This window comes from Microcaecilia unicolor, chromosome 6, assembly GCF_901765095.1.
Source record: "Microcaecilia unicolor chromosome 6, aMicUni1.1, whole genome shotgun sequence".
In the NCBI taxonomy this organism is placed as follows: domain Eukaryota; kingdom Metazoa; phylum Chordata; class Amphibia; order Gymnophiona; family Siphonopidae; genus Microcaecilia; species Microcaecilia unicolor.
The window spans coordinates 249,099,697-249,124,393 of record NC_044036.1 but is presented as its reverse complement, the minus strand read 5'-3'; the positions used below and the strand labels follow the sequence as shown (position 1 = coordinate 249,124,393).

The 24,697-nt window shown below is 43.4% G+C and overlaps 1 protein-coding gene across 11 annotated transcripts in view; it reads right to left on the bottom strand.

Annotated features, from left to right (window-relative positions):
* Window positions 1-24,697, bottom strand: part of EHMT1 (euchromatic histone lysine methyltransferase 1) — a 698,071-nt gene that overhangs the window by 376,191 nt on the left and 297,183 nt on the right. For all 11 annotated transcript variants that reach the window (XM_030207091.1, XM_030207089.1, XM_030207095.1 and 8 more), the window contains 2 exons: window positions 19,976-20,112; window positions 18,374-18,556 (listed from right to left, as the gene is read on the bottom strand). In XM_030207091.1, coding sequence (XP_030062951.1) covers window positions 18,374-18,556; window positions 19,976-20,112 — 320 coding nt within the window. The remainder of the gene's footprint in view (window positions 1-18,373; window positions 18,557-19,975; window positions 20,113-24,697) is intronic.

Sequence of the window (24,697 nt, the reverse complement as noted above, 5' to 3'; positions counted from 1 at the left end):
ATCGATGGAAAAATCGCGGCGGCAAGGTCAAAATCGTCGATGGTGGCGGTAAAAAGGGCCACCAAAAGGAGGAAAAATTCGGACGCGCGGTGGCGAAAAGAAAGGTCGAGAAAACTCGAGCGGGAAGGGAGACTTTCTTCTTTTTTTTTTTTAAACACGAGGAAAGGAAACGCGAAAGCGCTAGAACATTGAAAGAAAATATCGGACAAGGCCGCGAATCGGTTTTCCGGGGCTGACAGAGGAGAGGGACAAAACTCCGTCTCTTTCCAAGCACAGAAAAACAGAAACTGAGCGGAAGCAGTCGCGTGGACGTCTACCCAGTCGTGAGAACAAGCAGCCTGCTTGTCCTCGGAGAACACCAACACACAGCTAACTTTTCAACAAGTTGATGTTGAAAGGCTGTTGATCTGGAAGCAAACTTAAGAATCCACCTCCATACAAACCTAATGATCACACAGTCACTGAGTAATTGCTATCGCTCATCAAAAATGTTTCACTCAGTAGAATTTTCACAACTCTTGAAATGGCAACCAACAATGGGGTATGGGGACAAGAGGAATAAAGTCAGTCTTTTTGTATCCGCATACAGCAATGATGGTACATTTTTCTACGGCTCTAAACAGAAATACTAATACATATCTTATTACTGCCATAATGCACAGAGTCATCAGACGAAATATGAAAGCAGACCCAGTGAAGAGAGTAGAAGTATTTATTGGTATACTAATGAGTTAAAATCATGTCCAACATGGCAATGTTTTATCCTACAGGGCTGCATCAGGGGCATACAATACTGTAAAAGCAAATAAAACAGCTGCCAGCAGTTACCAAAGGCTTGGTAGGTAGACATTATGAGGGAGTTAAAAAAAACCTTTGGGCACATCCCCCTTAGAAGGCATAATCAAGCAACAGAGCTGAGATTTTGAGATTTATTTTACAGAACATCTGAAGACTAGTTTGCGAGGGGCATCTTTGATAGTGGAGAGTGTACAACTCCAGGACATCATTATAAATTTTTGAAGCGTATGTATATTCATCCTTCCCTTGCTATGAAAATGGGGCACCCCTCAGATGGCAAACATTTATAGTGCGGGATAGACAATGCTTCCTATAAACACTGCATATGGGACGGTCCTGCCATTTGCAACCTTTGAATGCTTTAGGGATGCATTTCAGTTATATGCATAACTAAACCTGGTATGCCACTCCAAAGCAAAGAATCTTGTATATACTCTGGATGATATTGTGGAGGACATTCATGTCTTTATTCTCTTCCCATATAAAGCTTGTTTGATTGCCAAGAGATGTATACTGCTTCAATGAATACAACCTTCCCCGCCAACCTTGCCAAAATGGTGGAATCAGATGCATGAGTTTCTGAGATTGTCCATGAACGTGAGGGGTAAACCCGTGAAAAAAAAAATTTGTCAAAGTTTGGTGCCCCTATTTGGTTGGATATCCAGCTCATAATCGAAAGTGATCGCCGGCCATTTCCCGACACAAATCGGGCGATGGCCAGTGATCTGGGAAAAGCGGCGAAATCGGTATAATCAAAATCTGCCTTTTTTGACAGCTTCGCCGCTTTCCCGTCGCCTCGCCGGCGAAAGTTCAAAGGGGCGTGTCGGCGGCGAAGCAAAGGCGGGACATGGGCGGGTATGGGCGTGGCTACCAGATAGCCGGCTTTCGCCGATAATGGAAAAAAAAAAACGGAATTAAGCAGTATTTCGCTGGGTTTACTTGGTCCTTTTATTTTCACGACCAAGCCTCAAAAAGGTGCCCAAACTGACCACATGACCACCGGAAGGAAGCGGAGATGACCTCCCCGTACTCCCCCAGTGGACACTAACCCCCTCCCACTAAAAAAACCCCACTTTAAACACTTTTTTTCCAGCCTGTATGCCAGCCTCAAATGCCGTACCCACCTCCATGACAGCAGAATGTGTTCTGTCCTCCGACAGCCTTTTCCTGCTTGTGATGTGGCTCTGGGGTGAGTGTGACACCTTTTCTGTTATTTGCACTGCAGAGTCACATCAGCAATGCATTGTGGTGGGTGTAGGTATTGGTAGTTGGTAGGCTCTACTCCCCTGGTGCTTTCCCCCTGCTTACTGGGTCAGAGTGTGCCCTGTTTTGTTTCCTGTTGTAGTCCATGCGGTAGTGGCCATTTTTGTAAGCCAGTTTTAGTTTCCTTTCCTGTGTTACCCACGTTAGAGAACATAGTTATTACCTTGAATGGTGCTGAAAGAGGTCATTGTACACCATTGTGCCAGCTCTGACCTACTGCTCATCTTAGTACCAGGGGACTCTTTGCCAGTGGGGCACAACCTCTGATCTGCAGTTAACTGTGAGTAAACGTGCTTATTTCAAGAAAGGACTTTTTCAGAGAGATTAGTCTTCAGGTGTGAACTGGTGTGCCAAAGTTATACAGCAGCAATAAGACTTAGAGGCTGTATGCAGGTCCCTGGAGCAGTTTTAGTGGGTGCAGTACATTAGTGGGTAGTGGGTTTTGGGGGGGGGGGGGGTTGGGGGGAGCTCTGCTCCCAAAGTAAGGGAGCTATGCACGTGGGAGCTTTTCTGAAGTCCACCGCAGTGACCCCTAGGGAGCCCGGTTGGTGTCCTGCCATGTCAGGGGGGCCAGTGCTCTAAAAATGCTGGCTCCTCCCACGGCCAAATGCCTTGGATTTGGCCGGGGTTTGAGATGGCCGATATAACGTTCCATTATCGCTAAAAAACGAAGCCGCCCATCTCAAATCCCGGCCAAATTCAAGGCATTTGGCTTGCCGGAACCGTATTATCGAAACAAAAGATGGCCAGCCATCTTTTTCGAAAATACGGGTCTGGCCAGCTGTTTGCGGCACCGGCAAAATACATCGCCGGCCATGTATTTCGCCGGCGCCGTTCGATTATTCCCTTTTATGTGAACTATGCATATTCAATCAGTATTGCTTAATGACTTGGACCATTAACAGGATACCCACTCAGAGTGGTAAGCATTGTGGTTCAATTGAGTTTCAGCAAGCTGGCTTAGTCTACTACAGAGAAATAAGACACTGGTGTTTGAAGGGAACATGGGGGTGAAATGTGAGAAGTTATGGAGTAGGGGCGGGGAAAACAAGAGTTCTGTTAAGTTAGTTGCAATTTATCATCAGCTTTCTTTTTGAGTTAATTGCTTTTATATTGTTTGCATGGAAAACATTTTTCTCAATAAAAACACTGGATCAAAAAAACAAAAAAAACAAATGAAACAACAATAATAAATCAAGGGGCTGATATTCAAAGTGATTTAATTGGACAGAAAGGGTTCCAGGCTAGTTAAACCATTTGTTCGTGGCTAACCAGTCTTTTCAACAGCACTAAATCAGTTAGTGCCACTGAGAATGACCAGTTAGAGCCTAACGCAAAACTGGCTATTTTAGGAGTGTTCTGTAGATACTGTCAGCACTTGGTTGGTTAAGTGCCAATATTGAGCACTTAACCAGCCAAGGTCATTCCATAAATAGGACCACATAAAAGTCAGTCCTATCTTTATACGGAGCCCCATTGCTGATTAAGTGCTAAATATTGCACTGAATCAACTATGGTGTAGCTGGCCCTATTAACCTGGAAATTCAACGCTGGAACTCAGCATTGAATTTTTGGACATAATGCCGGATGCAGCAGTCAGCAAAACACTGAGCACCACCAGCTGAATGTAACTCCCATATATTTAAAATTAACATTAAAATATGAATTAAAATGAAACAGAAATATACAACCACATGGATAAATCACAGCAAAATGATGGACTCCACGCATGTCACATAAAAAAAAATCATAATTTAATGTGACATAAAAATCATACATTTAAAAAGATATATTAATTCATTTATAAGCCCTAGTGGAGCTCTTTACATACTCTTATTATGTATATTTGGGCTCCACCACTAGGCACTACTGTAAAAAATACATAGAATAGATATTAGAAGCACACATAGTTAAAATCATAGACATGAACTGCTCATTACATGTGGCTTAGAAACAAGAAAGAAAGAAAAAGCCTTCACTCCTCAGAATCTCCTGCCTTTATAATCCACCACTGTCACTAATTTTCCCATTAGTGCACCAACTTTGAGTCATATAGAGTTACAAAAATTACTGTAAAATTATTATAAATGATTGTTTTATTTGGTTCTCATCTTATGTATTGAAAATTGTGTAAAAACACCTTAAAATGAACATTTTTAGTAAAAATACTATTGAGGGTAGAACAGCAACAAAAGGGAATGGGATTTGATATACCACCTTTCTGTGGTTACAATCAAAGCAGTTTACATATTATAAACAGGTACTTATTTTGTACCTGGGGCAATTCCCGTATTTCAAGGCCATTTTTCCGCCAGGGTAAAATGAACGATTTTTCAATTTTCTGTATTAATGACCACGCATTAATTTTCCCATTCGTGCACAGCTATTAGTACATGAGCCCCTACCGCCACCTATTTTGTAGGCCGTAAAGGCTCACAAACTAACAACACCCTAATCAGTTAGCTGTGCTAACCAAACAGGGCAGAGCATGCCTACTCTCTGCCCCCAGCGCTAAAAAATAAATTTTATTTTATTTTTTAGCACAAGAGTAGCACACACCAATCCCCAAATTACTGTGGGATGCCTAAGCACGCCCTGCAGTAAGGCATTTTTAGATGGAATAAGCACGTTTTAGTGCTTACCAAAGCTTAGTAAAAGGAACCCTTTAATTTTGCCATTAACCCATTAGTGCCCAATGTTCCCATAATAAGCTCCCATATGGGAATGGGTTAAAAAAAACACTTGGTTCGATTAAAAAGCAGATGGATCATAAAGTGCCTTGACTGATATATTTATTTTATTTTTTGTTACATTTGTACCCTGCGCTTTCCCACTCATGGCAGGCTCAATGCGGCTTACATATTGTATACAGGTACTTATTTATACCTGGGGCAATGGAGGGTTAAGTGACCTGCCCAGAGTCACAAGGAGCTGCCTGTGCCTGAAGTGGGAATCGAACTCAGTTCCTCAGTTCCCCAGGACCAAAGTCCACCACCCTAACCACTAGGCCACTCCTCCAAATTCATAAGTAAAATGGTGAGTTAAAAATGACTGAAAAACACTTGCCACTGGAAACGCATAGGTGGAACAAATGGTGTTTTGTTGTTCCTATGAACAGTATTTTTTCTTAAAGTTATTTTTAAGGTATTTCTACACAACTTTCTATATATAAACGATGATGAGAACCAAACGTAGTATAAAACAATCATTTATAACAATTTTACAATAGCTTTAGCAACTCTCCTATGGTAACTGTATGACTCAACGTTGATGTTCAAAGTCACATGACAATGGTGGACTACAAAGGCAGCCTCCTAGTAATATGACAGGTTAGGATGCTGCTTTAACAGAGGCTTCCTGGAGTACAGAGGTTCTAATAAGTCGGGCCATTCTCTTTCTTCCTTTTATTCCAAGCCACAAATAATGAGCAGTTCATCTGACAAGCTGAGACCTGCATGCTCTGCCAAACCTGGTGAATGATGGCAATCAGTGCACTGGCTCAGAGAACCAGAAGGATGGATCAGGCCTGAACTATGTCTAGCAGAAATCCAATGAACTGCTGAACAGCAACCAGACTGGACTTTGGGTATTTGACAACGAACCCTGGTAAATCCAACATCTGAATGGTTCTCTGCATTGATTCTTGAGCACCCTACTGTGATGTGCTCTGGACCAGCCAATTGTACAAACAGGGAAAGACATTTACTCCCTGCCTTAGTAGTGACACTGCAACTACTGCGAGACACTATGTGAAGACACTGGGAGCGGATGCAATGCCAAAAGGCAGAATGCGAACCTGGTAGTGGTAGTGGTGTTTCCCTACTTGAAATCTGAGATACTGTCTGTGAAGGGGCGTATCTATATGTAGGTGTAAGAATATAGTCTAGAGAGCATAGCCAATCATTTGCCTGAATAATAGAAAGTAGGGTGCCCAGGGAAAATATCCTGAACTTTTCTCTGACCAGATATTTGTTCATGGTCCTTAGGTCTAGGCCAGGACGAAATCCCTCCATTTTCTTGGGCACAAGGAAGTACTTGGAATAGAATCCCTTTATTTCTTCCCCTGGTGGTACGGGTTCAATTGCATCGGCCTGTAGAAAGGAAGGGAGTTTCTCTGTAAGCACATCCTGGTGCTGAGAGCTGAACCTTGATACATACCCTCAGTGGACAATCTGGAGGAAGTTCTCAACAATGCAGGGCATACACCCCCTCCTCCCTGGAAAATTTTGAGAACCATCAGTCTGAGGTTACAAGGGTCCACTTTGCTAGGAAAAAATTCTGCTTCCCCTCAACTTGTAAGCCATCCAAGACAGCCATTTTTATGGTGGTTACGCTATCTTGGAGCCAGTCAAAATGTGTGTCCCCTGCTTTGACTAGGGAGCTGTCACTTGTCACTTAACCTCCATTGTCTCAGGTACAAAATTAGATTGTGAGCTCTGTGAGCCCTCCAGGGACAGGGAAATACCCAGAGTACTTGAATGTAACTCACCTTGAGATAGATCTAAATAAATAAATGGTCAAGTCCGAGACATGGAAAGAACCAGTTTTAAGGTCAGTCACAGAGTTGACCTTGCCCCACCAAGCACATTTCTTAAAACTCTGCAAACGCACTAGTCAGAAACTAAAAAATGAACGTATGCATCAACTCTACAAGAAAAAGAGAATAATACAAACCCAAAGGGATGAAATCATGAGGAACATGGAGGAACTACATCCACACCGTATGAACCAACTTAAAGAGGGCCTGCATTACATCCAAGGAGAAAAACAATACATTGCAATCCACAAAAAAGAAAAAAGCTGTCTTCTCTCCTGCAGAATCACAGAGAGAGAGAAACAGGTCGTCCTGGAACAGCTACAGCTATACAAAACCAACATCCCCAGACATCTTGGAGACACTTGGATATACATCTGAGGCATGTGAAAATCAGAGCCCAAACAAACCAGGGAATACTGATCACACCTCTAGAAATGCAGATCAGATGGGGATAATAAACCTCTCGGACCATCAATTATCACAGCATGAAGTCTTTGTACTCTCCAAAGGACTCTCATTTTGCCCATCCAACAAACTGGATGAAATCAAACTATATTCAGACCTAGAAGAATTCTTTAGAAAAATGTGTCTTAAAGCACATTTCCACAATAGAGGGACCCCCAACAGACCGGAATACAGTCTTAAACAAAAGAACACTTATTTCACCCCACAGGAGGGACAAAACTATAAGCTGGATAATTACATAGAAAGTTTCAGACATAGGGTAAAATCGCAACTTTCCAACAAACAAAAGAGGATTCTGTACAATCTTACCCCACCAGAAAGAGCAGCCATAAGAACTCTACAAACTAACGAACGCATTATCATCAAACCTGCAGACAAAGGAGGCGCAGTGGTAATTATGGACACACAAAAATACATTGAAGAGGGGCACAGACAATAAATACTACAGGAAACTAACTGAAGACCCCACACAGGATTATACAAAGCAGCTAAAAGACCTTATCAGAACATTTCCTACACAAGCGCAGCCACACCTGAAGAAACTCATACCAAACCAGCCTTCTGTGGGCACATTCTAAATGCTACCCAAAATCCACAAACCTGGAAACCCTGGCAGACCAATCATATCAGGTACTGGCACACTCACGGACGAAATATCTGGATTCATAGAGGGAATTCTGAAACCTCTCGTGCACAAAACTAACAGCTTCATACAAGACACCACAGACTTTCTGAATAAATTGAAAAATATCAAGCAATTACCACCAAACACCCTTCTGGTCACGATGGATGTAGAATCACTATACAGCAACATTCCACATGCGGATGGCATAGCTGCATGTGGGAGACTCCTAAAAACATCCACACTGGACCATCAATACTCACCAGAAACTATTACAAAATTAATCAAATTTATTTTAACTCACAACTACTTCCGCTTCAACAATGATATCTATCTAAAAATAATGGGCACTGCGATGGGCACCGCGATGGGCACCAGGACAGCACCTCAATATGCCAACCTTTTTATGGCTGAGCTGGAAGAGACATTTCTGAATACATACCAGACCAAACCTCTAAAATACTACCGGTACATTGATGACATTTTTATGATTTGGACGGAGGGGGAAGAAACTCAAACAATTTTACTATTCCTTTAATACGTACCAACCTACAATCAGATTCAAAATTGACTACTCCCCAGAAAAAGTCAATTTTTTGGACACCACGGTCTCAATCAGTGATGACTGTATACAAACATCTATATACAAGAAACCCACAGACAGATGGAGCTACCTCCACAACTCCAGCTTCCATCCTTCACATACAAAAAGATCCATTCCATAGCGTCCCCAGATCAATCCAGAGACTTGTGGGTTATGTCCCTCCACTAGCAGGTTAGATAGAGAGAACACCGAAGTTCGCCCACAAGAGGGCATGTGCAGCCAGCCTCACTTCAGTATTCTCTCTATCTAGCAGGTGAAGAGACATGCTGTGCAGCTCTGAAGTGATTTGGCTCCTATCCCGTTCCCTCGGGGGTTGTTGAGCTTGATTTGGGGTTGAGGTGCTTTCGCGCACGTTGGGGTTACACCTGGTGGTGCCAGGTCCCTACCCATCTCCCCCACCAGCAGCAAATTTGGGGTTGAGGTGCTTTGTGCACATTGGGGTTACACCTGGTGGTGCCAGGTCCCTACCCATCTCCCCCCACCAGCCTACTGCTGCTTAGGGATTCGTCTGTCAGTGTTTCTCTCCTGCCTCTTAAAAAAAAAAAACAGAGACACAAACACAGATCCCTGCAGGCTAAGCAGTGTTTTCTCAGTCCTCAGAGTTCCAGGCTTCAGAGGTACGTGAGCGCTAGGCTGGGAGCAGGTCTTAGGGCCGATGTCGGCGTCAGAGTCCGTCATAAGGTGTTCGCACTGCGGGGCGCGTTGGATGGTCATATCTGTGCAGCTCTGGATTGATTGGCTCCTGGCCTGTCACCTGGGTCTAGTTGAGTGGCTGGGGTCTGAGGTGTCCTGGTTATGGGACTTGGGTGCACACCTGGTAGTGCCAGGTCCCTCCCTTCCTCCCCCTTCAACCCCTCTTCTCTGCCTGATTGGGGTTTGGGGTTCTCGCTGTCCTGACTTTAAAATGAGTCTGAGGTTTCTTTTGCTCTGGCGTCCTCTCCTACCTTTAAAAAAAAAAAAATCTCCTCAGTCTGAGATTTGTCCAGCACGGCAAGCTCATGCCGGCTTGCAGTACCGGCTGGATGGTGTGAGGATCGTCTTGGCATGTGACAGCGATTCCCCAGGGGGTGAGTACTCACTATCCTATCTGCACCAGTGGGCAGAGCAAAAGTGGCTCCCAGTGTGGCAGCCACTGTGCTGCTGCAGTTTCCCATGCTGGAGTTCCACTGTACAGGCCAACTCCGTGGAGCGGTGTGCTCCTTCCCTCCCAGCTCATTTTGGGGGGGGGGGGGGGGCGCAGGGCAGTTGTTTTCTTGGGTGTGCATGCGCACGTGATGGCACCATCTTTCTTGCCACTCCACATGGCAATGCTGAAGCCCCAGTGCTCCCCTGGGCCCTGATGTGCTTGCAATTCAAGCAGTTTTATATGTTGATTTTTCAGAAATGTGACTGGGGAACTGGTGTGGATCACTCCCAGTTTCTTCAGATTGGTTATTTAAGGGCATCTAAGAAAGGAGGCCTGGGGAGGTTTGCAGACTCCTGTGGGAGTACTCAGGTCTCCCACAGCTTTGAGTCTTCCACAGCTTTCCAGGGGCGAGGTCGGAGATTCATTAGTCCCCTGCAGCTGTGCTGTGGCAGTGAGAGCCTTTAGCTGCAGCTTGGAAAGTACTGACTATCTGAAAGTCTTCTGGTAGAGATGCCTGTGCTTCATTAGGTGATGATTATTATTTTCATTTGTATAGCACTACCAGATGCACACAGCGCTGAACATCCAACATAGAGAGAGACAATACCTGCTCAAAAGAGCTTACAATCTAAAATTTACAGTAAGAATAGTTCTGGACCCTCCTCAATGAGGTTCAGGGTGTGTGTACATCATTAATGGAAGGGACAAAGGGATCAGGATTAGGGATCCTACTCTAGGTTTTTCACTCTTTCCCTCTTCCCCTTTCTCAGAGCATGGCAGTACAGTTTGTTTAGTTAGTCAGGCTTAGGGCTGTTGACTCCATGTTTCTGTGAGAAATGTTACACTTTGATGCTAGTGCAGGCCTCTCAGGTTTCTCTCTGTTTCCATGGTGATCAGTGTTGCCAGGTGGGCGGTTTTACCGCCCAATTGGGCGGTTTTCCGCGACCCGCCGCGGGAAATTTTTGCCCGCGGCGGGTTGCGGTTTTTTGGGCTGTTTTTGGCCTTCAGGGCGGTTTTTTCGGCCGCGGGGGGGCGGGGTTAGTGACGTTTTTGGGTGGGGTTAATGACGTTTTGGGCGGGGTTAGTGACGTGGGAGGCGGGGCCGATGACGTGGGAGGCGGGGCCGATGACGGGGAGGCGGGGCGGATGACGTGGAGGCGGGGCCGATGATGTGGGAGGCGGGGGCGATGACGGGGAGGCGGGGCCGGTGACGTGGGAGGCGGGGCCGGTGACGGCGGGGGCGGGGTTGATGACGGCGGGGGCGGGGGTGTCAGGGGCGGGGTTTGTGTTTGGGCGGGTTTTGGGCTGTTTTTTGGGCTCCATCGGGCTGGAAAAAAATTTTCCACCTGGCAACCCTGATGGTGATCCTGCACTCTCTGTGCTCCCCTGGTGGCATTTGGTGTGTGTGTGTGTATTGTTTACATCAAACTAGTTTTATTGAGGAGGGTGGCTGGCCTTTCAGCCTGAAGGTTACAGGTTCAAGGCTGGTTTTATCCATCCTATTAGAAACTGTGGACTCAGCTAGATTTCCAGTGGGGCATATTTTATTTCATTCTCTTATTGCTTGCCTGGCCAAGTAGTTCTTACATGACTGGAACAATTTTCAGAACTCTTCAGTACTAAAGATTGCCCTTCTCTCTCTCTCTCTCTCTTTGCACACTGATACTGGCCACACCTTTGCATATTAGCCTCAGCTACCTGGTATCTGCAGCGTACCCGGTACCTCTACATAGATTTACATAGATTGTAAGCTCTTTTGAGCAGGGACTGTCTCTTTGTAACAGGTGTTCAGCGCTGTGTGTGTCTGGTAGCGCTATACAAATGCTAATAATAATAATTGCTTCTATGGTGTTTTTGGCATCTTTTCGTGGTATGGGGTTACCTAAATTTCATGGGGAGTGGTCCAGGAGCTACTTCAGTGTAGAGGTAGCTTAATAGTTGTTGCAATCAGCTGAGAGTAAGCACAGAGCTCTAGGGCTGCTGTTTCACGATCCACTGCAGCTTGCTTTTTGTAGTATGCAATGGTGCAACAGCCATATTCTGTCTCTGGTTCTCAGCCATACTTGTTAGCTCCAATGCACAGCAGTTATAGGGCACAGTCACACCAGCCAATTCTTGTCTCTATCAGTAAGAAGTTAGCGCTGGCTTAGGCATCAGACCACTGATGTGGCTTCCAAGTCACATTTGGCAACCTGCCTTTTGGAAGTAATCTTGGGACAGGAGAAGATCTAGGGCAGTTGGGTAAAGACCTGAGGGACTTCCAAGTCTCGGAGATTGCCAAGGAATGAGTTTAAGGCTGATTTTTAATCCACTTGGTTTGGTCATAGGTTTTGTGGAGCCAGGAAAACCACTTTCAGGGTTTCCACTTCCACTACAACAAGCCACCTGGCTGCTGGTATAATGAGCTCTGTTTCAACTCCAGGTCAGCCTACGCCTGCTGCATCTTCCAATGCTGGAGTCTCAGTTCAGTCCTCAGGCAGGACTCCTGTGCTGGTTTCAGGAGGAGTGGACCAAGATTACCTCAGCTCAGATGTGTCTTAGTTTTTCTATTGCACAGTTACAACCTGGACTTCACTACAGATTTTTTTGGAGTCTACATGCAAGCTCAAACGCTGTCAGGCAGTTCTTGCCACCTTGCCAACGTTTCTTCCTTTAGGCACAGTCGAGTCTGTCCCCAGTTGCAATTGGGGAATGGGAATGTGTTCTTTTTGTTTTGTAGTTCCAACCTGCTTCATCAGAGTCCATTGGAGGCTCGGTTGTCAATCAATCTTCTGGAATTGCAGGCGATTCGGCTGGCACTGCAAGCCTTTGAGACTTTGGTGCTGAACCAGTCGGTATGAGCCCTTTGCGACAATGTGACAGCAGTAGCTTATGTCAATCGTCAAGGGGGCACTCGGAGCGCTCAGTTGTCAACGGAGGCGCTTGCCTTTTGCCGCTGGGTGGAAATGTGGCTATTTTGTCAGCGGCTCTCATCGCAGAAGTCCTGAATGTGCAGGCGAATTTCCTCAGCCGGAAATAGTTGAATGTGAGGGAGTGGGAGCTCTCTCCAGTAGTGTTCGACCGAATCACATCTCATTGGGGGATGCCAGTACTGGATCTAATGGCCCGTTATTCCAATGCCAAAGTGCCTCGCTTTTTCAGCAGGGGCTGACTTCTAATATCCGCTACCTACGTTCCTGTACCCGCTCCGCCGAACGCCTCTGGCGGAAATCTCGGGCCCTTGCTGATTTCTTACACTTTAAGTTCATGCTGACCTCCTTCCAATCTGCTCTTTTACGTGCCAAACAGGATTATTATATCCAACTGACCAACTCTCTTGGCTCTAATCCTCGACTTCTCTTCACCACATTGAACTCTCTCCTCAAGGTGCCCCCTCCCCCAACTCCCCCTTCATTATCTCCTCAGACCCTTGCTGAATTCTTTCACAACAAGGTTCAAAAGATAAACCTTGCTTTCTCTACCTCACCAGCTCTCCCTCCACTAGTCCGTTCCCCTCTCTCTCCTTCCCCTCATTCCCTTTCCTCCTTTCCTGAAGTTACTATTGAGGAAACTACACTTCTCCTTTCTTCCTCAAAATGTACCACCTGTTCCTCTGATCCCATTCCCACCCACCTTCTTAATGCCATCTCTCCTACTCTTATTCCTTTTATCTGTCACATTCTCAACCTCTCACTTTCCACTGCGACTGTCCCTGCTTCCTTTAAACATGCTGTGGTCACACCTCTCCTTAAGAAGCCTTCACTTGACCCTACTTGTCCCTCTAATTACCGACCCATCTCCCTCCTTCCTTTTCTCTCCAAATTACTTGAGCGTGCTGTTCACCGCCGCTGCCTTGATTTTCTCTCCTCACATGCTATTCTTGACCCATTACAATCTGGTTTTCGCCCTCTCCACTCAACTGAAACTGCGCTTACTAAAGTCTCCAATGACCTATTACTGGCTAAATCCAGAGGTCAATATTCCATCCTCATTCTTCTTGATCTTTCCGCTGCTTTTGACACTGTCGATCACAGCATACTTCTCGATACCCTGTCCTCACTTGGATTCCAGGGCTCTGTCCTTTCCTGGTTCTCTTCCTACCTCTCCCTCCGCACCTTTAGTGTTCACTCTGGTGGATCCTCTTCTACTTCTATCCCTCTGCCTGTCGGTGTACCTCAGGGTTCTGTTCTTGGTCCCCTCCTCTTTTCTATCTACACTTCTTCCCTTGGTTCATTAATCTCATCCCATGGCTTTTCCTACCACCTCTATGCTGATGACTCCCAAATCTACCTTTCTACCCCTGATATCTCACCTTGCATCCAAACCAAAGTTTCAGCGTGCTTGTCTGACATTGCTGTCTGGATGTCTCAACGCCACCTGAAATTAAATATGACCAAAACCGAGCTTCTCATTTTCCCCCCCAAACCCACCTCCCCGCTCCCCCCGTTTTCTATTTCTGTTGATGGCTCTCTCATTCTCCCTGTCTCCTCAGCTCGAAACCTTGGGGTCATCTTTGACTCTTCTCTCTCCTTCTCTGCTCATATCCAGCAGACCGCCAAGACCTGTCGTTTCTTTCTTTACAACATCCGTAAAATCCGCCCCTTTCTTTCCGAGCACTCTACCAAAACCCTCATCCACACCCTTGTCACCTCTCGTTTAGACTACTGCAATCTGCTTCTTGCTGGCCTCCCACTTAGTCACCTCTCCCCTCTCCAGTCGGTTCAAAACTCTGCTGCCCGTCTCATCTTCCGCCAGGGTCGCTTTACTCATACTACCCCTCTCCTCAAGACCCTTCACTGGCTCCCTATCCGTTTTCGCATCCTGTTCAAACTTCTTCTACTAACCTATAAATGTATTCACTCTGCTGCTCCCCAGTATCTCTCCACACTCGTCCTTCCCTACACCCCTTCCCGTGCACTCCGCTCCATGGATAAATCCTTCTTATCTGTTCCCTTCTCCACTACTGCCAACTCCAGACTTCGCGCCTTCTATCTCGCTGCACCCTACGCCTGGAATAAACTTCCTGAGCCCCTACGTCTTGCCCCATCCTTGGCCACCTTTAAATCTAGACTGAAAACCCACCTCTTTAACATTGCTTTTGACTCGTAACCACTTGTAACCACTCGCCTCCACCTACCCTCCTCTCTTCCTTCCCGTTCACATTAATTGATTTGATTTGCTTACTTTATTTATTTTTTGTCTATTAGATTGTAAGCTCTTTGAGCAGGGACTATCTTTCTTCTATGTTTGTACAGCGCTGCGTATGCCTTGTAGCGCTATAGAAATGCTAAATAGTAGTAGTAGTAGTAGGGAATTCGGGTCCGAAGGAATAGTTGCACTATTGCAAAGGTGGCCGCAGGATCTCCTGTATGTCTTTCCTCCATGGCCCATGCTCGGTCGGGTGATTGGCAGGATCGCGCAGCATTCAGGAGTGGTCATTCTGGTGGCTCCGGATTGGCCCAGGCGTCCTTGGTATGCGGATTTGGTGCATCTGTTGATAGACGACCCGTTGCGGCTGTCGGACGTTCCTGATCTTCTGATTCAGGGGTCAGTGATCATGCAGGATTCCATTCCATTTGGTCTTACGGCTTGGCTTAAGCGGTCGCAGCTCAGACGCAGAGGGTTTTTGGAGTCAGTGATTGGGACGATGCTGCAAGCACGCAAGCGATCTACTTCTTCAGCGTACGCTAGGGTCTGGCGAACCTTTGCTTGGTGCTCGTCCTAAGCCATTTTGCCAGAGTCGGCTCCTCTCGCATCCATCTTAGCCTTCTTGCAAGAGGGGCTTGAGAAGGCCCTCTCTTTGAGCTCTCCTAAGGTACAGGTGGCAGCATTGCCCTGTTTCTGAGGCCAGTTAGGTGGTCGATCGTTGGCCGCTCATCCAGATGTGGTTCATTTTCTCCGGGGCGTTAGTCATGTTCGACCCCCTCAGATGCCGATGGTACTGGAATGGAGTTTGAACCTAGTACTGAGGACGTTACAGTGGGCCCCCATCTGAGCCTCTGAGTAAGACCTCTTTGAAGGATTTCACGTTGAAGACGGTGGTTTTGGTGGCCATGGCTTCGGCCAGAAGGGTATCGGAGCTGCAGACTTTGACGTGCAGGGATCCCTTTCTGCGTTTTTCGGAAGGTGGTGTCTTGGTCTGTACGGTTCCGTTGTTTCTGCAGAAGGTGATTTCGCATTTTCACCTTTAATCAGGAAGTGCATTTACCAACCTTCAAGCAGGAAGATTACCCAGAGGGTTTTCGCCAGTTGCATTGTTTGGATGTCAACGGGCTCTTCTCGCATATTTAGAGGTTACTAATTCCTTCCGGAAGTCAGTTCAGCTCTTTGTCCTGTTTGCGGGACACACAAAAGGGACAGATAGCTTCTAAGACTACGATCGCTCGATGGCTATGGGAATCGATCGGCTCTGCATATCTTCCACGGGGAAGCCGATTCCTCTTCAGATTCGTGCGCATTTGACTACAGCTCAGGCCACGTCCGTTGCAGAGTACCCGCTGGTGTCGGACGAGATTTCTAGAGCGGCTAATTGGCCGTCGGTACACACTTTTGCTAGACATTACCGACTTTATGTTGCGGCGTGTCAGGATGCGTTTTTCAGCGCTTCGGTGCTGTCTTCAGGGAGTATGCGGTCCCACCCTTCTTGAGGACTGCTTTGGTACATCCCACAAGTCTCTGGATTGATCTGGGGACGCTATGGAAGGTAAAATTATGTCTTACCTGATAATTTTCTTTCCATTAGTCCCTCAGATCAATCCAGAGGCCCTCCCTGGGGTGCACATTAGCTGATTCTGTATGATGTATATATGGCAGAGTTTGGTATAGTTCATGTGGGTTTAGGTTCGCGTTCTTCTGTTGGTCTGGAAGTTTGGATTCAACAAGTTCTTGGAAAACAGTTGTTACTGTGAAGCAGCTGGAGGGTTTTCCTTCAGATTATTTGCTCTTTTTGAGAGGCAGGAGAGTGAACTATGGTTCAAATGATTTCTTACTGCTTTAGTATCGTATACTGAAGTGAGGCTGGCTGCACATGCCCTCTTGTGGGCGAACTTCGGTGTTCTCTCTATCTAACCTGCTAGTGGAGGGACATAACCCACAAGTCTCTGGATTGATCTGAGGGACTAATGGAAAGAAAATTATCAGGTAAGACATAATTTTACCTTATTTACAGCCAAGCCACAAGATACCACCATATCTGCTCTGACCCAGGGGATAGAGACAGACACCTTGAAATCCTGCCCACATCCTTCAAACTGAAAGGCTACAACCCCAAAATAATCTCCAGGAATACTGCCTCCTCCCTCAAAACACCCAGGGAAAATCTGCTACAGTACAAAGAAAAGAAAGCCACAGACATAATCCCCCTTGTAGTTACATACAACCCAGAGCTGGAGAAACTGAGGAAAATCATAAGAGACCTACAGCCTCTACACCAGGAGGATGAATTACTGAAAAAGATATTCCCATCCCCACCAGTGCTGGCCTTCTGACAGCCACCCAACTTAAAACACAAGCTAATCAGAAGTAAACTCCCAACACAGACTGAAAAAGAAAAGGGCACGTTTCCCTGTAACATTTCCAGCTGCAAGCTATGCCAAAACATTTCACAGGACCCCACAGTCATTCACAAAGGAAATACATTCAACATAAGGGAATCTTTCACATGCTCATCTTCCAATGTGGTATATATCATTCAGTGTAAAAAATGTAACGAAGAATGCTATATTGGAGAAACAGGCCAAATGCTTAAGACAAGATTCAATTTACATAGACAACATGAAGAAAGCTGGTGCCAGTCAGATTCCCACCCCTGTGGGCCAACACTTTACAGGACCAGAACACTGCACCAGTGATTTCACAGTAAGAATCCTGAAAGGTAACTTTAAAACAATACAGGAACGTAAGACCTTTGAAGTCAGAATGATTGAATATTTTGACACCCAACAGACAGGACTTAACAGGAATCTGGGTTTTCTAGCCCATTATAAACCATAAAGTTGTATTTCTCTGTTTATCACTCTCCTCTCACTTACCCACACCCATCCTGTTAGACTATCAATGAAATGAAATGCTTTGATGTATCCATGCATACCTCCTACCCACCCCCACCTTGCTAGACTGTCATTGAAATGCTTTGATGCTTCACTTATATATACTATCAACTAACACATTTGCTTATTTCCGATCTGACAAAGAAAGGCAACCTTCGAAAGCTAATCAAGAAATGTATTAAGTTATGTCCAATAAAAAAGGTATCATCTTATTTTCTTTTCCATGTTTTATTTTGTTTGATTTCTATTGATAACCTTTAAAACCAGTGGAAACGTTTAGGGACATCAGAGGAAAAATAGCAAGTGACATCAATCAGCTCGATTTTTTTTTCTTTAAGAAGGGAAATCCCAGCTGAGTTCAGGCTTAAGCTAGCCATAGAGCGAGGAAAATAAAACTTAAAAAGGCCAAAAACCTACTAAAAGGAAGAGAAGAAACAAAAAGGGGAAATAGTCCTGCCCTACTCACACAAGGGAAAAAGGCCGCAAGTAAAAAATCACGCTGAAGAGAATACAAGCATCCTCTCAGCTACACAGAAAGGAACTGCTGATGCCACACGACATAGATAGGTGAGAAAGCAAACACGCATACATGGTCAGGACTGCAAAAAGCTTCTAGAAAATTATAACGCTCTATTGGTGACATATCCACATACAGCTGTCTTGCGTGTTCTTGGAGAAAAATCATTTTTAATGTTCATTTTAAACGTATGACTTATTATTGTTGTTTCACTTGTTTTTACAATATTATATGCCCCTGATGCAGCCCATGTAGGGCGAAACAAGGCCGTGTCAGATGTGATTTTAACTCATTAGTATACCAATAAATACTTCTCCTCTATTTAAAGGGTCTGCCCTTGCAATTCTTCCCATATTGGAAATTGTACAAAAAGAGCAGAAAGGCAGGTGTTCTGCAATCTTTGGACTGCAGTACCTTTTTAGTCCTATCTGCATCCAGCATTGGCTCTTTAGTTTTGTTCTCATTAGTTAATATGGCTGGCTGTTCTGCTCCATGATCATCATCATCTTCCATCTCGTCTGAGTCCTCCTCTTCCGAATCCATATCTATATTCTCACCATTCATATGAAGGCTGGTGTCAGCCAGGTCCTTCCCAATCTAAGGGACAAAATAAAAAGACAATGCTATACCAATGTATGTTCTTAGCAGGAAGGTGAGAGAGTCACATAACCCTCCTCCCCTCACACACAAAAGGCAAAGCCCCTCATCACAGAGGACTAGCAGCCCCTGAATTTAAAGTTTAAAGTTTATTCACATTTGCTATACCACCTTTGTTAACATGTAGATCAAGGTGGTTTATAGCCTAAAATCACAACAATAGTGGGAAAGAGCACTTCCATTAAGGCCTAAAGAAAACAGGAAAAGCAAAGTGGAATGATTGTAGGGAAAGGAATAAGAGATATAGAGCTAGGGAAGGAAGGTGAAGGATAGGGAGGGGAGGAGAGTAAGGAAAAGAAAGAAGAGGAGAACATAAACACAGTGACAGAAGACTGCAATCAGCCTATGTGGAGTCAAATGCATGATGGAAAAGCCAGGTTTTTAAAGTAGATTTAAAATTTTTAAGGGACAATTCAACTCAAATGGAAAGGGGCAAATAATTCCATAAGAAAGGGGCCGCAAAAAAGAGAGCACATTTTCTTCTTTCAGCTATGCAACAGAGAATAATCAGGTTGTATGGACTCAGGGATTGTGCTCAGAGTGAGCACGATGCCTCAAACTTTCTTGATGCCTGTTAATAATACCAGCAGCCTAAATTATATTAATTAACAATGGCCACTTGATTTCTAGAGTTACACATAAAACCACACAAAAGTTTACAAATAAAGTTACAGCTAGAAGGAAGTGTTAGTTGTGATATTACATGTATAAAACTTTGTGTTTCCTATGTTTTGTTAACCGTCTCTATTTAGTACTTCTATTTCCACAACTAGGTGATTCTGGGAGTTTTACTTGCAAAAAAAAAAAAAAAAAGTTTTAGTTTACTTTAGTTTTACTTGCAAAAAAAAGTTCAATGTAAAAAATCCTCCAGATTGGAATTTCAGTGGATGCGAGAGGACTTAAGATGAAACACAGATTCCTCAAAATCTGGACACCATATTTGGATACATTGTCCCCATGTGTGCGTTCCATCCTTTTAAATGATTTGGATGTTTAAGATAGTTAGCTCTGCTTTGTTCAAGGGAGAGGGATTTCTTTTGAGGTTTGGAGGGAAGGGAGGTTTGGGTTAGGAGGGGATGTGTACTTGCTAGAGGCTGGCTGTATGGTTCTCATTATTATTTTGTGACTATATTCTGATTTGTTCTCTGCAGCCACTCTCTGCATATACTGACATGGTTTCAAAATCAATAAAAGGTATTCAAACATTAAAAAATCCTCCAGATTGAATAAAGTAAGTTACTGCCAAATGCCTGATGTCAAGAAATATATTGCAAGTTATAAAACAAGACATTGGGAAATGTAAGCCTTCATAAAGATAGACTAGAAGCCTGTTTCTATATTATCCAAGGATCTCCTCACCTTGGCACCTGTAGAAGACTGAGCAATGCTCTTAAACATCTCTAACACTGTTCTCTGTTTTAACACTTTGGACTTCTTCTTGGGAACCAGGCTGTACGTTCCCATTCTCCTCTTCTTTTTCCGGGATACAATGGCCGCTAAATTTGGTATCAGACAAAAAACAGCAATAAATTTCAACCCTACAATATTTGAACACTCTTCCAAAACATAAAATACAATTTAAAAGAAATCAATAGTGACTGTTTCTTGAATTTCACTTTCTAAAATGAAAAGAAATTCCCACATACCCCTGGATTCTAAATAGTGCAACTTGTACGCAGAAATTTGGTTATATTCTGGATTAGCGTGCACAACTTAGTTAAAAAGCAAATCAGCGCCAATATTTGCCAACTAACAAGCAATTATTAACACTAATTGGCATTAATTCGAATTTACGTGCACAACTGTCTAAGTGTATTCTGTAACATGATGTGCATAAATTCGAAGTCACATACTTGAAAAGGAGGCATGGGCATTTCTAAAATCTATGCGTGTTGTTATAGACTACACCTGGTCCATGCCTAATTTAGGTGTCGGCATTTACACCAAGCGGACAGGCACTTGGCATATTCTATCAACCATGTGGAAATTTAGGAGTATTCTATAAAATATGCCTAAATTTAGGCATACTTTATATAATACTAGTAAAAAAGGCCCGTTTCTGACATAAATGAAACGGGCGCTAGCAAGGATTTCCTCGGAGTGTGTATGTTTGAGAGACTGTGTGTGAGAGAGAGAGTGAATGTGCGAGTGTGTGTGTGTGTGTGTGTGAGAGAGTGTGTTTCATACAGATACAGTGTGTGCGAGAGAGAAAGAGTGTGTGTGAGACACAGACTCTCTGTGAGACTGAGTGTATGAGACCAAGAGAGTGTGTGAGTGACTGTCGGGCTTATTTTCAAAGCACTTAGCCTTCCAAAGTTCCATAGGTTTCTATGGAACTTTGGAAGGCTAAGTGCTTTGAAAATATGCCTATGTGTGACACAAAGAGAGTGAATGTGATTAACAGTGTGAGACATAGAGTGTGTGAGAGACAGTGTGTGAGAGTGAGAGAGAGAAAGACATTCTCATTTTCAAAGCACTTAGCCTCCCAAAGTTCCATAGAAACCTATGGAACTTAGCCTCCCAAAGTGCTTTGAAAATATGCTTCATTGACTGTGAGAGAGAGAGTGTGTGTGTGTGACAGAGATACCTCCCCCCCCCCTCTCTCTGGTGTCAGGCCCCCCCTCCCTCCCTCTGGTGTCTGAGCGTTACTGTGCAGGACGCTGAGCTCTGGCTGTGCTTCAAGGAACTGACCAATCCTATTTAATAGAATGCACCTCCAACATTCTGAAGCCGAGAAACCTCGTGTGGTTGGTCACTTCTGCTTGTGACGAACCCGGAAGTACGTGATGTCAATTTAGGAGATGGATACAGAGAGCAGGAATGCCTCAGCCATGCAGTCAGCTTCAGAATGTTGGAGGTGCATTTTATTATATAGGATGCCTAGGCGTATTTTTTCAGCACCGATTTTTTAGGCATGATATATAGAATCTAGCCCATAATGTCTAGAAAGTGATAAAAAGCAAGGCTTTTGTATCCACAGAAACATAGAGAATAATGTATTGTATTAAAACTGATGTGGAAAATAAAGCTTTGGACAACCATGTTATATTTAAGGTAGCAGAAAACTGAATATCAGTTCAATGTGCTCCATTCTTAAACCTCCACACACTTATTTTAGCAGAAGAGCACGATTTAAGCAGACACATTATGATGCCATATTTGCTATGTTAGATATGTTCTTAGGGAAATCCAACAGATTGAAGATCATAAGTTTTTTTTTATTCCTGGAATACGTCAAAGGAAGGGAGAGCTGCGTTAGATCATCTTAGACAGCAGGATCAGATAGTAATATGCCGAGCAGACAAAGGTGGCGCAATTGTTATACAAAATTCTCAGCAATATAATACAGAGATTTTAGGACAATTATCGGACAAATCCACTTATATACCGTTAACAGATGATCCTACTATAGATTTACAACAGCGGATTAAACGTTTAACACAAGAGACACGGTTGAATGGTTTTTTTTTTACATCTAGCTAGTTTAATTATTTAATCTCTTACATTCAGTGGTTCTTTTTTTCTATACTTTACCAAAAATCTATAAAAATCAACAAACACCTCCTGGACATCCAATTGTGTCAGCACAGGGTTTGCTCCTTGAAAGGGTGACTAAGGTGCCCTTTTATTACGCCGCATAAGCATCTACATGCACCCAAAGTGCCAAAATGGAATTACCGCCCGACTACCGTGCAGCTCTTGCGGTAATTTCATTTTTGGCACACGTCCGATACACATGTCTGAAAAATATATTTTTTTTAATTTTCGGGTGCGCATAATGGACTCGTGCCAAGTGGCATTTGGTGTATGTAGGTCATTACCGCCTGCTTACCGTGTCTTTACTGCTAGGTCAATGGCTGGCAGTAAGGTCTCAGACCCAAAATGGACGCGCCGCCATTTTCATTTTGCCGCATGTCCGTTTTCACATCTAGTTCCAACGTCCTTCCTGTTGCAGTTACAATCAATTTCTTTAAAAAATAATTACTTTTTGTTCCAGAATACCATCTATAAACAAATTTCTTGCGTGGCAATGAGTACAACCTGTGCTCCCTCCTTAGCTAATCTTTCCATGGCCTCTTTTGAAAATGAATTTGTTTATGGCACCTCATTTTTTCTTCAGTGTCATTGAGGTGTAGGTACATTGACAATGTTATCTTATTGTGGAATGATTCAGTAGAAAAGCTTCAAGCATTTTATTTTCCATTCCATTTACAATGAATTGGAGAAAGACTAATATTTTTTCTAGATGTAGAAGTGTCACATAATGGGAATCAAATTTATGACTAGTGTATTTACAAAAGTGACAAATCGTAAAACCTTTCTTCACCATTCAAGTTCTTATCCGTTATACTTAAAGAACAGTTTGTCTTTTTCACAAATCTTGCGAATTTAAACAAAAAGCTGCAGGACTTAAAAACTAACTGCTCTCTAGTAGATATCCTTTTTCAATAATAAAGCACTCGTATAAGAGAGCGTTATACAATCCTCGCGAGCAGAGTATCACAAGAAAGATGCACAATCAAATTCTATAGTGTCTGTATTGCAAAACACTCAAAGAGTTAGACAATATGCAAAAGTAGTGAAGAAGCACTGGCATGTGTTGAAAGTTCATCCACAGTTTGAAAATGTAGAATAGTAGTTTTTTCTAGGAATAGAAATATTCAAGAATTTATTTGCTCTATTAAAACGTTTGCAGTACCTTCACAGCCTGCATTGAGTAGTGGGAGGGTGGGTCATTTTAAATGTGGCCAATGCCAAATTTGTGACATAAATGAGGAGGGCAGTACATTTATAAATCCTTTTGATAATAAGCTTTATAAATTGACCGCATTAACATCCTGTACTTCTACTGGAGTTATTTATGCAATTTGATGTCCTTGTAATAAACTTTATATGGGTCAAACACTGAGACCCTTTAAAACCAGGATTTCAGAACATAAAAGTTGTTTGACAAGAAACAGACTAGAGGCTCCAATAGTACAGCTCTACTCCTCCTGTAATCATATTTTCAAAGACTTCAGATGGTGGGTGATTGAACAGTTGCAGCCCCCAATTCAGGGAGCAGATTTTCATCACCACTTACTCCGAAGAGAACAGAAATGGATTTTTCAGTTACATTCATCCAAAGCACATGGTCTGAATGCATTAGTGGAGTGGAAAACTTTTTTCTAAGCTTCTTAAGTTTGTATGGTAGTTGAGAGCATTTTCAAAAGTATTTATCCCTTTAAGAATTTGAATTGTCACGGACATTTTTCTATATATAGCCACACATTTCCAAGAAGAGAAGTATATCTGTGGAATACTCCCATGCAGTTCTTTAAAATATGCTAAGTACTTGTGATTTTTCTATTTACATATAAAAATTTATTGCTAAAAATTTGAAGAAAATGTTTCTGGTAGAAGATGGGATTTGTTTTTTTAACAAAAGGGAGCTTGAAAATTTTATGACCATTGATGTGTTTCCTGGGCAGGCTTGTTTTCTGCATATTGAAGCTTGAGTTTCCAGGACTAACAGAGGTCTTTTCATCAAATTTTTGAGAAATCCCTTCTCTTACTTGATAGTATTGAATGTGATGTTGTAGTTATTTCTAATTGAAGAAGAAACAAATAGGAGACAGTCTACTGCAGAAGCAGAACAAACAACAAAACAGCAGTAATGATCTAAGGAAGGACAAACACTGCAAGAGTTTATCCAAATGTCAACTTTAATGAAAACAGGACCCAACCTGGCCAAGTTTCGGAAAAACCTTTGTCAGAGGTCTACAAACAATAAATATCATAAAATCAATAAATCTATAAGAAAGATCATCATTAAAATACATCACATACAAATAAAAATGCAAACTTTACCACATAGGTTTCTACAATACATTCACAGATTCAATGCATATACATACCTTGTCAACATATAAAAAAAAATCTCAAATATAATTATTACTGCCCATAATGTATAGCTTCAACAACATAAAAATCCTAACTATATAGAGAGCCTTTATTAAAATAAAACTCTCAATAACAATATTCAGATTATATGGCTCATAGGGTGAAAACAATGCTAAACACATAGGCAAGGATTATCAT